The 11,980-nt window shown below is 57.2% G+C and overlaps 2 protein-coding genes across 3 annotated transcripts in view; both read right to left on the bottom strand.

Annotated features, from left to right (window-relative positions):
• The window catches only part of mfhas1 (malignant fibrous histiocytoma amplified sequence 1), an 11,119-nt gene extending 5,481 nt beyond the window's left edge, over positions 1-5,638 (bottom strand). Inside the window, exon 1 of the mRNA XM_024298653.2 lies at positions 2,399-5,638. Within this exon, the coding sequence (XP_024154421.1) occupies positions 2,399-5,294 (2,896 nt within the window). The 5' untranslated portion in view covers positions 5,295-5,638. The remainder of the gene's footprint in view (positions 1-2,398) is intronic.
• A 1,235-nt stretch (positions 5,639-6,873) lies between these two features.
• Positions 6,874-11,980, bottom strand: part of lmbrd2b (LMBR1 domain containing 2b) — a 7,774-nt gene continuing 2,667 nt past the window's right edge. For both annotated transcript variants that reach the window (XM_024298654.2, XM_036214397.1), the window contains exons 4-17: positions 11,482-11,571; positions 11,246-11,413; positions 10,970-11,180; positions 10,827-10,901; positions 10,641-10,754; positions 10,130-10,313; positions 9,883-10,064; positions 9,679-9,812; positions 8,851-8,956; positions 8,268-8,365; positions 8,093-8,196; positions 7,969-8,015; positions 7,653-7,897; positions 6,874-7,529 (exon numbers count right to left, since the gene is read on the bottom strand). In XM_024298654.2, the coding sequence (XP_024154422.1) occupies positions 7,466-7,529; positions 7,653-7,897; positions 7,969-8,015; positions 8,093-8,196; positions 8,268-8,365; positions 8,851-8,956; positions 9,679-9,812; positions 9,883-10,064; positions 10,130-10,313; positions 10,641-10,754; positions 10,827-10,901; positions 10,970-11,180; positions 11,246-11,413; positions 11,482-11,571 (1,822 nt within the window). In that variant the 3' untranslated portion in view covers positions 6,874-7,465. The remainder of the gene's footprint in view (positions 7,530-7,652; positions 7,898-7,968; positions 8,016-8,092; positions 8,197-8,267; positions 8,366-8,850; positions 8,957-9,678; positions 9,813-9,882; positions 10,065-10,129; positions 10,314-10,640; positions 10,755-10,826; positions 10,902-10,969; positions 11,181-11,245; positions 11,414-11,481; positions 11,572-11,980) is intronic.

The following is an 11,980-nucleotide window of genomic DNA, read 5'->3' as shown; positions in this document are numbered from 1 at the left end:
TCTTCACAGTCCTGAAGACCAGACACAAGATCCTGAGGATCAGAAACATGATCCTGAAGATCAGAAACACGATCCTGAAGACCAGGCAGAAGATCCTGAGGATCAGAAACACGATCCTGAAGATCAGAAACACGATCCTGAAGACCAGACAAGATCCTGAAGATCAGAAACATGATCCTGAAGATCAGAAACACGATCCCGAAGACCAGACAAGATCTTGAAGATCAGAAACACGATCCTGAAGATCAGAAACATGATCCTGAAGATCAGAAACACGATCCTGAAGATCTTGAAGATCAGAAACACGATCCTGAAGATCAGAAACATGATCCTGAAGATCAGAAACACGATCCTGAAGATCTGAAACACGATCCTGAAGATCTGAAACACGATCCTGAAGATCAGAAGCACGATCCTGAAGATCAGAAACACGATCCTGAAGACCAGAAACACGATCCTGAAGATCAGAAACACGATCCTGAAGACCAGAAACACGATCCTGAAGACACACGACCTCGGAGAGTCCAAAGAGTTCATGTTTTAGCAGGAAGCAGCTGCTCTGCTTCAGGAAACTTTTAGGACAAAACTTTATTTAAAAACTGCATTTTAACGTTTCTCTTTTATGATCAAAAAAACCTGAGAAAACTGTTTTTATCAAAACAATATTTAAAATAATCCAAACCTGATCCCTGATCAATCATGAGGATGATCTTTTATGGAGATCATTTTTACCAAACAGAAAGCACATTTTAGCCACGCCTCTTTTGACCAAATAAGGGAATCGCCGGCTGTGTTTTGATGACGACTTTAGCAGACCTGCAGTCACATGTGATCACAGGGATTACAGCAGTGATGCAACAGGATTACCCCCCCCACACACACACACCTGACTGACAGGTGACTGACCCACCCAGCGACTTCAGGATGGATCTGCTCTAATCTCCACAGATCCAGACACCAGAGTAAACACCAGTATGATGTGTTCAGGCAGGTTAGGAAAGCCCGGCGCTCCCAGAGCCTCCACAGCGCCATCACTCAGACGTCCCGACACGCCCGAACTCACCACGGGTTCAGGTTCCAGTGGATGGAGCCATCAGAAACCTCAGCAGCATGAGTCAGCAGAAATGAATGGTGAGTCAGCATTTTATCTGGATTATAACCCAGAAAATAATACAGATCATAATCCAGATTATAATCCAGATAAATATCCAGATAATAATCCAGATTATAATCCAGATGAATATCCAGATTATTATCTGAGCTCAGATTACACTCTGCCTGAGGAGGCTTCAACACCTGAGGAACCTGGTCCAGGTGTTCAATATGGGGAGACCACCTGTGAGGATGAGTCTGTGGGCGGAGTCAAAGGCAGCTGAACACCTTTGATGTCTAAAGTTCTGCAGAACCTGAAGATGACGGACAGTCTGGTCCTCGCTGTCAGCCAATCAGGGCCCAGCTCCTCCCTCTCTCAGAGAAGTTCATTGGAACCGTCTCCTCAGGAGGAGCAGAAGGTCTGGATCTCCTCGGGAGACGTCCAGCCAGGACCTCCAGAGTCCGCACATGCTCAGTCCACCTGAGGGGGCGTGGCTCCTGCGTGACCTCTGAATGGCGCTATGCTCTTTAATCCCTCAGATCCTTTAACTGGATCAGAGCTGAGCAGTGAAAGTGCTGCTTCTGCACGCGGTCCGTTTGGGTCTGAGCCACTCCCAGGTTCTGCCCGGGAGAGAGAGGGTCGGAACGCTGAAGCTAGAGCAAACACACATTGCTGATGAGAACTGATAACCAGAACCGGGTCAGACGGGTCAGAACCAGACTGATGAATCAGAACCAGACAATGGATCAGAACCAGACTGATAAATAAGAACCAGACTAATGGAATGACACCAGACAAATAGATCAGAACCAGACGATGGATCAGACATCCTGGCCAAGGCTGGTCACCTTGATCAGGTGTTTTCAGTTTTCATTGGGTTTGGTTGGATCAGGTGTGTTTTGATCAGGTTTGGTTGGATCAGGTATGTTTGGTTGGATCAGGTGTGTTTGGTTGGATCAGGTTTGGTTGGATCAGGTGTGTTTTGATCAGGTGTGGTTGGATCAGGTATGTTTGGTTGGATCAGGTATGTTTGGTTGGATCAGGTATTGTTGGATCAGGTATGTTTGGTTGGATCAGGTATGTTTGGTTGGATCAGGTATTGTTGGATCAGGTACGTTTGGTTGGATCAGAAGCGTTTGGTTTGATCTGTTTTTAGTTGGATCCGGTTAGACCATACAGGATCAGGCGCTGCAGTTCTAAGGTTTTGAGCCTCCAGGAACCACTGTAGTCCTAACCTGGTACCTGCAGTCCTCTGACCAGGTTAGCCGGCACCTCTCGGTTCTGAGACCTGCGGCGAGAACTCACCTGGGAAGACGTGTGGGCTGGCCGCGCCCCTCCGCAGACACTTGGAGCAGAGGATGTGGACGGAGTACATCAGGCCGGGCCACTCGTGCAGCAGCGCGTCCAGCTCCTCCAGCAGCGGCGTGACGGCCTGCCAGGCGGTCCAGATGTTGGGCAGCGAGGCGTGGCTGATGATGGACAGGGTCTCCGCCTCCTGCCCCGCCCTGGCGGGCTGGTGGCTGACCACCACGGGCACCTTGCCCCGGTAGGCGAAGATCTGGCTCCTGCTGTCCGCCCGCTGCACCACGTGGCCGTCGATCTGCACGCTGAAGCGGGCCAGCAGTCCGGGCGGGAACAGCGCCGGGAAGCTGTACTGGACGTGCAGCTGCTCCATTGAGAACAGAGGGCTGGCGGGCGGCGCCGGGGACCCCTCCTGGGGCTCCTCGCTTCTGACGAAGCTGGGGAACCGGAACCAGGCGGCGGCGCCGTCGGGGGGCTGGCTGACGCGGTAGCACAGCCCCATCTTCTGCAGCAGCTCCATGATGAGCTGCAGGTCCGGCTGCGTCTGCACCAGCGGCCGCAGCAGCAGCCGGAGGACGTGGGCGGGCAGCAGGCCGTGCTGCAGGAAGGCCTCCAGGTGCTGCTGCAGGTGCGTCACCGTCAGGACCGCCCCCTTCTCGTCCTCCATCAGCAGGCTGGCCCTGCCCTTGTCCCCCCGCTCGCCCTCGCCGAGCAGGCGGTCCAGCAGCGCGGCGCGCTCCCTCTGGAAGAGGACGTTGAGGATGCTGAGGAGGCGCGGCAGGTTGTGGAAGACGTGCTCCTTCAGGGCGGGGCTGTCCTCGAAGTACAGCAGCTTCCCGCTCTCGTGCAGGTAGGACAGGGCGGCGTGCAGCCGGTCCTCCGTCAGCCCCGCCTGCAGGCCCAGACGGGCGGAGCTCCACCAGGACAGCCACAGCTCGGAGGACTGCAGGAGCAGCTCCTCCAGCAGCTGCCAGGAGCGCGGCAGCACGCGCTGCAGGTTGGGGAAGATGTGGCGATGCTCCGCCACCGCCAGCAGCTTCTCCCGCAGCCGGCCCATGTTCCTCTGAGAGCGGCTGCAGCTGACGCTCAGCACCGGCGACAGCACCTGCAGCCGCCGCTTCAGCAGGAAGTCCAGCTGAGCCCAGCGGCGCCGCAGGTTCCGGTCCGAGACGCCGTAGAACAGAACGTGGGGGCTGGAGGAGCGCACGGAGAAGCCCTGCTCCAGCGCCAGCTCCACCTCCTCCGCCCGGCGCCGCAGGTCCTGCACGTCTGCCGCCTCCTGCAGCCCGATCTGCAGGTGGATGTCCAGCATCTTCTCCTCCAGCTCCGCCTCCCCGCACAGGTCGGCGTGCGTGCCCACCACGAACACCACGGCGTGAGGGACTTTGGCGCACAGCAGGCGCAGGAAGCGGCCCACGTGGTCGTGGAAGGTCTTTGGCTGGTAGGACTTCAGGTTGACCACCAGGATGTAGAGAGCGCCCGGAGACAGGAAGAAGGGCTGCACCGGGTCGAAGCTGGGGTCGCCTGATAGGTCAAAGACCATGAAGGTCAGCTGGCGGTGGGCGTCGGCCTCCCAGTGGACCAGCTCCACCCCTCGGCTCCCCGTCTCCTCCTCCCCTGTCCCCATCAGGCTCCGCCTCAGCCGCGTCTTCCCGGCGTCCTTCCGCCCCATCAGCACCAGCTTGAGGCGGGGCTTGACGGCGGGCTGCGCCTGCGCCAGCTCCTGCTGGTACAGCGCGATGTGGGGGATGCCCTTCATGCAGACCTCGTAGGGCGGCTGGATCAGGGGGTTGTCCTTCACCTTCCAGATGTTGACCTTGGACAGCTTCCCGAAGTGGTCTGGGAGTACGGCGATCTGGTTCCCCTGCAGGACCAGCTCCTCCAGGTTCTGCAGCTCCACCATGGAGTCCGGCAGGCGCCGGATGCGGTTGTGGTCCAGCCAGAGGTTAACCAGCTTCCGGAGCCGGCCCAGCTCCTCGGGGACGTGGCTCAGCGCGTTCCGGCTCAGGTACAGCTCCTCCAGCCCCGTGATGCTCAGCAGCGCCGGCGGGAAGTCCTGCAGCCGGTTGGAGGACAGGTTGACCATCTTCAGCCTCTGCAGGAGGCCGAAGGAGGGCGGCAGCGCCGACAGCCGGTTCCCGTCCAGCATCAGGCTCTCCAGCTGCTGCAGGCGGCACAGGCCGTCCGGCAGCGCGCTCACCTGCAGGCTGCTGAGCCACAGCACCTTGATGGAGCTCAGCCTGCAGATGTTGGCGGGCAGCGCCCCGAACCGGTTCCCCGACAGGTCCAGCTCCTCCAGCTGGCCCAGCGCCAGGATCTCGGGTGGGAAGTGGTTCAGCTTGTTGTGGTCCGCGTCCAGCGCGCGCAGCCGGCCGAGGCCGCAGAAGGTCCTGGGGAGGCCGAGCAGCAGGTTGAAGCTGACGTCCAGCTCCTCCAGGTTCTGCAGGCTCCCGATCTGCGGCGGCAGCGCCTGGATCCGGTTGTGGCTGACGCAGAGCTTCCGCAGGGCCGTCAGCCGGCCCACACCCTCCGCCAGAGTCCGCAGGCAGTTGTGGCTCATGTCCAGCTCCAGCAGCTGGTCCAGCTGCAGGAGCGCGCGGGGCGCGGCCGTGAAGCGGTTCCGGCGCAGCTCCAGCACGCGCAGCTTGCCGAGGGAGGCGGCCAGCTCCTCCGGGAGCTCCTGCAGGGAGTTGTTGCCCAGGTTGAGCGCCTCCACCTCGGAGATGTCCTCCGGCAGCACCAGCTGCTCGTTCTTGGAGCAGAGCGTGAGCTGGCGGAGGCCCCCCCGCAGCTTCCGGGAGCGCAGCGCCGCATCCCGCCACAGGCGCGCCGCCTTCAGCCGCTCCGACCTCCTCCGCTGCTCCTCCTCCTCCTCCCGGTTCTCATCCAGAGTCCTCATGGCTCCGGAGCATGCCTCCTCCGCGCGCCGGCGTCGTGCTGGCCGCCCCCCCTCCTGCGGGAGGCGCGGGTCGCGGTCGGGAAACAATGGAGCTGTGGGCAGTGGCGGGAGGGGCGCCGCGGGGGCATCGTCTGCGGCTGCGCAGCGCTGAGAGCTCACGGCCGAACCCGTCCGAGCCAGAACCGAGCTCCGGGCCGCGTAGGAGAGGTTTCCGCGGGTCTTCCCGGCAGCTCACTGCGCCAGCGCGGGACGCGCCCCTCCTCCTCCTCCTCCCAGCCTTCATCCTCGAGTCCTTTCAGAGCAAAAGTCCGTTCGGACGTTTCAGAATAAAAGCATCAAATCCTTAAAATAAAAAAAAGTTTTTCAAATCCGACGTCACAGCCGGAAGCGGTCCTGAAGACCCCCCCCCCCAGTAAACAAACAAACAAACAAACAAACAAACGTGTCTGACCGTAAATAGCAGATCAGGAGAACAGCAGCAGAGCTCCCTCTGGTGGACGCTCAGCGTCAGTACAGAGCCAGAGGATCCAACAGTTTAAAAGTCAAGTTTGTTTTAAAACACAAATGACGTTCAGTAAACTGTACATTAATTGTTAAAAATAAACACCAGGGGGGGTATTAATGACATGTTTTAATGGCTTTTTTAATTGACTGAATGGAAATCTGATTTGGGCTCATAAATCAGAAATAATGGGAGTTTTAATGTTAAATTTCCTGTTTGATATAGATTATAATGCATCAATTTAAGATATATTGTTAGGGGGTAGGATTAAAAAAACTTAACTCCATTTTGAACATAGTGAGGTCGTTTATTTTCATTCAGAATTTATATAAACATTTTCTTCTGTTTTTTTATCGTTTGCATTATTGTTGTTATTTTAGGAGCCAAATTCATTATTTTACAGTTAGTAATTATTAAGTGGAAAGTAAATATATTTGAATTGTTATTTAAGCTTATGCTGAAAAGATGTGTAATTTAAGTTAAAATCACTCTTACGCTTCCAATTAAGTAACGGAAAAGATACTAACTGCATTTAGTTTTGTGAATACTTGGTTAAGGAAATCTTATCAAAATGATTAAAACAAATTCAGATGAAAGATTATCATAAAGAAACCGGATCAAATGTGGAAGGTGGATAAACGTTTATCAGATTCGTTCATCTTATTTCAGTAAACATGAATCAGTGTTTCAACTCAACAGGTTTCATATGGGAGGTGCATGTGTGTAGCGGCCAGCCCCTCCCCTCACAGATAGAAGGTTCAAATCCCGTATATTGAAGAGAATCTCAGATAGTCATTAACCCCGCCCCCCTCTGGCTCCACGATCGGCCCCCCCGCAGGACGTCTTTGGAGCCAAAGATACCCGTTATTCAAGGGGGAACGTCAACGTTCTGTCTGCAGACATGACCTCTGGTGACCTCTGGTGACCTCTGACCTCTGGTGACCTCTCACCCCCGTTCTGCTGTTTCCCACTCACCTGATCTCCTGGACAGTTCGTGGAGAAGAGTCTCTTCAGCCTGGTTTTTGGAGGCGTGGCCTAACAGAAGGTAGCCGTTCAGGTGAATGAAATGGCAGCAGGATCTGTCAGACGTTTATTCTCAGATCTTCATCACCAGAGTCTTCAGTTTCACAAAAACACAAATCAAAGAGAAACTCTAACAGCATCAGAGGAACGTATGTACAGCAGGAAGTGATGAAGACGCCTCCTCCTCATCACCGTCTGTGGATGAAGAGCTCTGAGGCGCTGCAGAGCCAGGTGTGTCTTTCTGAGGCTCCGCCCCTCGTGTTTCAGGTGACTCTACGGCTAGGAGCACGGATGGTTTCCATGACGACGGCTCGAACAGTGAATACGACAAACCTACGACCGATGGCATCATGCGATGGCTGAGGTTCTCCTGACCTCCAGGTGAGATGTGGGAGGGGCCTGAGGCTCAGGTGAGGCTCAGGTGAGCTGGATGTTCAGTAGTTCAGACATTCGAGTGCAGAAGTCGACGGATCTCAAACAACAAATAAGAACAATAAATAATCTGCAGGATCACACTGAGCATGCTCAGTAGGGGGTCCTTCAGGGTTCAGCAGCAGGCCGCCACGTTGGAGCTGATGAGTCGGCGGCGGTTAACGTGTGCAGCGACGTGACACCGCCACAGGGGGAGGATTGGCGCCGCGGCGCGTTAGACATCATCAAAGATCCGGTTCCGGGACGACGACATGGACAGGTACCGCCCTCCAGCGTGCCTGCAGACAAACACACCGTCGGATTCCAAGGAGCAGCGGAGAGCACGGTTTCTGAGGGCGCAGGAACATCGACCGCTGATGCACAGCCGTCGCTCAGAGCTCCACCCCCTCACAGGCACTCACCTGCCGGACTCCGCCTCCGGAGCCTCGTCCACCATGGAGTCGGCGCTGAAGTCCAGCGGCTCGGCGTCCTGCAGCAGCTCCATGCGGTCCCGGTCTGCTCGACCCGCTGGGCGGGAGTACCGCCCCTCACGTCTGGAGCTGCCGGCGCCGACAGAGTCGCAGTAGCTGGTCTCCTTCATCTCATGGCTGCTCCTGTTCCTCGCCGCGTGGTCGTCTCTCTGGCTCTCGTAGCGTTCCTTCCACTCCTGAAACACACACAGACGTTGGCGTTCCGGCAGAAGAACCGCAGAGCGCCGGGCTGGACGGAGCGGCTCACCCTCCGCCGGCTCTCGCCGTCCTCCATCCTCTGCCGCTTCCGTCTCTCTGTGGAGCACAGAAACTGTCAGGTGGATCTGGACGGCGGTTCCACTCAGCACGGCGGCGAGCGTTACCGGCCTCACCGCGGCGTATCAGCTCCTTCCCCTCGTCCGTCAGGTCGGACGTCAACTCGCTGTCGCCCATGAACTGCTGGAAGCCCAGAAGGTTGAGGCAGCGTGTCCCCAAACTGAGGAGAAGTGACAACGATCATGACCTCACAGACAAGGAGGAGCAGCAGAGGCTGCAGGTGAGACTCACCTGAAGTAGGTGGCGATGCAGAGGATGACGATCAGCATGGGGTAGTAGATGTAGAAACCGTCAGCGATGAAGGACAGAACCCTCATGGAGCCCATGATCTGAAAACCACGCAGACAGACACTGCAGCGCACCGGAACGTGTGAGAGCGCACGTGTGAGAGCGCACGTCTAACAGCACCGGAACGTGTGAGAGCGCACGTGTGAGAGCGCACGTCTAACAGCACCGGAACGTGTGAGAGCGCACGTGTGAGAGCGCATGGGGCGTGCACGTGATCCACAGGTGTCTGTAGGACGTCCACACTAACTACACTCGGTCGGGGAGCGTGCACGTGTCACGTGAACAGCACTAACGGGATCGTTGTTCAGTCTGCAGGATTTGGGGGCGGAGTTTAAAGATGATTAATCTGTAGGACACGCCTCCGTCTCTCCTACTTCCTCCTTACTGTTGTAGAAGTGTTCACTACGACCCGTCTCCCGCAGCACGCCCATAGATAAACGTCTGCTCTGAGGGTCTGTGACCTTGATGATTCCTGAAGGTCACCTGCGTGTCCCGTTTTCTGACCACCTGTACGGACGCTACTCACGGACGTGTACGCCGTCTGCTCCTTCTGCTGGTGGGAGATGGCCGAGTCCATGTGGATCAAACCCAGGAAGTTCAGGCACAGGGGGGGGGTGAGGCGGCAGAACAGCCTGCAGAGGAGACACTCTTCATCACTCTTCATCACTACCTGCTCCTCTTCATCACTCTTCATCACTACCACCTCCTCTTCATCACTCTTCATCACTACCTGCTCCTCTTCCTCACTCTTCATCACTACCACCTCCTCTTCATCACTCTTCATCACTAGCACCTCCTCTTCATCACTCTTCATCACAACCACCTCCTCTTCATCACTAGCACCTCCTCATCAACCTTTAGCTCCTCCCACTGAGCGGGAGAGCCTGAGCGACCCCCCAGCGAGGGCTGTGCTGGGCCTATGCTAGGATCTTCAATGGGGGGTTCAAATGCCCCCCAGGACCCGGTAGGGTGGGAGGATGTAGGCGGAGCTCCCAGATGAGGCTCCATCCTTCCACTCGCTGACGCAGGCGGTCCGCTGGGACTCCCCCACGGCACCGTAGAACTGGTGGATCTGTCAGAACCTGCTCCCCTAGAGGGGGGGTTCTAGTCCTCGTCTCTCCGGGAGGCGTGTCCCACCGGGAGCAGCAGAGACCCAGGGGGTCCCGGAGCCGCCGTGACTCCCGGCGGGACAGGAAGTGGATTCCCGCAGGTCGTTCCTGTGGAGATCTGATCGTCTCTGCAGTCTTCTCCAGGTGAGCGGACCTGGTTCCCCAAACCCCTCCCCCATTACTCATGGAAGCTCCTCCCTAACTCAGGAAGCCCCTCCCAGCTCTAACGTGCGGCGGTGACGTACATGCCGCTGAACTGCAGGCTGTAGGCGTCCGTCTGATGGTGCGAGGCCAGGTAGTAGTAGTTGAAGACCCGGATCCGGAACACGGTGGAGTACACGCAGGTGCAGAGGAAGAAGATGGTGATGAAGCACGCCATCTGCAGGAGAGACCAGGCGTTGCATCAGAGACGCTCTCAGCTCCGCGCACCTGAGCGCAGCGTCCGTCACCTCGATGTACAGGTAGTTGTAGTCGCGCTCGGCCAGCTGGATGAAGACGGCGAACAGCGACAGGACGGGCCGCGTGCTGAAGAAGGTGCACTCGGACCACACCACGGCCACGCTGAACAGGGTCAGAACCACGGACAGCAGCCGGAAGAACCAGCGTTTCAGCAGGCACTCCCAGTACCACTCTGCCACAGACGGACGCAGTTACGAGCAGAACTAGAATCAGAACCCGTCCAGAACCACAACTCACCGACAGTCGGCGTGTAGACGTATCTGCTGAACCAGCCGGTCGGTTCTGAGGACGGGAAGCTGTGGACAAACTGGTGGGTCAGGCTGGTCTCGTTCTTGGCCACGTCCTCCAGGTGGATGGCCTGCTGCAGCAGGATCTGCCACTGGACCCGGGTCCGGTTGTGTCTCTGGACCGCGTAGATGACCTGCAGGCAGAGAGCGTGAAGAGGTTCTGAACAGGATTCGTTTCTGAAAGTGGTTTGGTTCTGAACGGGGTTCGGTTCTGAAACAAGGTTCAGTTCTGAACAGAGTTTGGTTCTAAACAGGGTTCGGTTCTGACAAGAGTTTCCACATGAGGGCAGAAAACCTTGAGATCTTTGAGAACCGCGTTCGGTTTTTGGACATGAGAGATGTCGACCAGCCGCTGGAGACCTGGACTCCTCTGGACTCCTGGTTCCTGTCAGACTCTGTAAACCCGTCTGGGTTCTGTTGGTCCGACCCGTCTGAAGGCCCGGTCCCGGCGCCCCGCTCACCTGCTTGTGCAGCTTGACCAGGCTCTTCTCGGTCGGGTAGCTGTTCTGCTTGTCGTCAAAGTCCTCGTAGTCGTCCATGTTCCGGCCCATCTTCTCCTGGTACTCCAGAGGACACTGAGGACGCACGACAGGTCACGACAGGTCACGCTGCAAGGTCAGAGGTTACCGCCACGTGACTCCGCCCACCTTCCTCAGGATGGTGTCGATGCACTTCCTCAGAGGGTGGTTGTACTTGATGGCCTCGCTGACCTTCCTGACCTCCTGCGGAGAGGCCGACAGCATGACGGTGCGGCCCTGACCGTGGAGCCTGAAACCCCGCCCCCACGCACCTCCATCACGTCCTCCAGGTTCTCCTCGGCGTCCGCCTTCTCCGTCATCAGCTTTGCCGCCTTGAAGTAGGTTTTGGCGAGGAGGTGTCCGTGGCGGGACGCGTTCCAGTAGGAGCGCGGGATCTCCACCAGGCCGTAGCCCAGCAGCAGCACCAGCAGGAACAGGCCCCAGGTGTTGGCCGCCGTGATGCCGATCGTCTGCAGCTCGTACCTGAGGAGGGAGGGGCATCACGCTGGGCTGTCTCAGGGAGGCGGCGTGAGCCGCGGCGCACTCACCAGGACAGGTGCCACTCGGGATGGACGGCCACGTAGATGAGCAGCGAGCCGAAGATGAGCAGGTAGGTCCCGTAGTAGATGGCGTTCTCGATGAGCGCCGTTTTGATCTTTCCTGTGATGGAGAAGCCGCCGGAGCGAGCGTACGACTGCATGAAGGGCAGCAGCAACCTGAAGGGGGCGCCAGACAGGTGAGAGACCGCAGCAGGAAACCAGCCCCCAAAAACCCAAACACTGACCAGGTCAGGCACTGAGACGTCCAGTACACCACCCTCCAGAAGACCGGCATGATGCCCTCAGGGATGAAGCTCCAGGGTTTGTTGCAGTGTCTGCACATGGGGGGGGGGTCATTAGATACAACCAGAACACAAAACCAGGTCTCGGTCCAACAGTCGGTGCTGATCCGGTTCATCCACCGTTTATTCCTTTGAGTCTTTTCTCTAAAGAACCGGACAGGTTCTGCAGGAACCTGGGGGAGCAGACGCAGATCAGACCGGCTCTTTTATTTTGAAAATCCTGCAGCCCTGACTCTTAGTTATAAGGAGACTTCCTGTGAGGCGGCAGGTGTGCAGCAGGTAGTCACTGAGAAGCGTTCCAGTCTTCCTGCCCGTTTGTGTTCTGGCTGTGGAGGATCAGCTGTGATGAAGATCCAGCGCTCTAGAGATGGGAACGTTCTCACGCCCTTTACCAGGAGCCCCCGACCCCCAAACCACGCCCTTTACCAGGAGCCCCCAACCC

This window comes from Oryzias melastigma, linkage group LG12 (assembly GCF_002922805.2).
Source record: "Oryzias melastigma strain HK-1 linkage group LG12, ASM292280v2, whole genome shotgun sequence".
NCBI classification, from domain to species: domain Eukaryota; kingdom Metazoa; phylum Chordata; class Actinopteri; order Beloniformes; family Adrianichthyidae; genus Oryzias; species Oryzias melastigma.
Note: the sequence above shows the minus strand (reverse complement) of the source record. Positions and strands in the feature narration are given on the sequence as shown.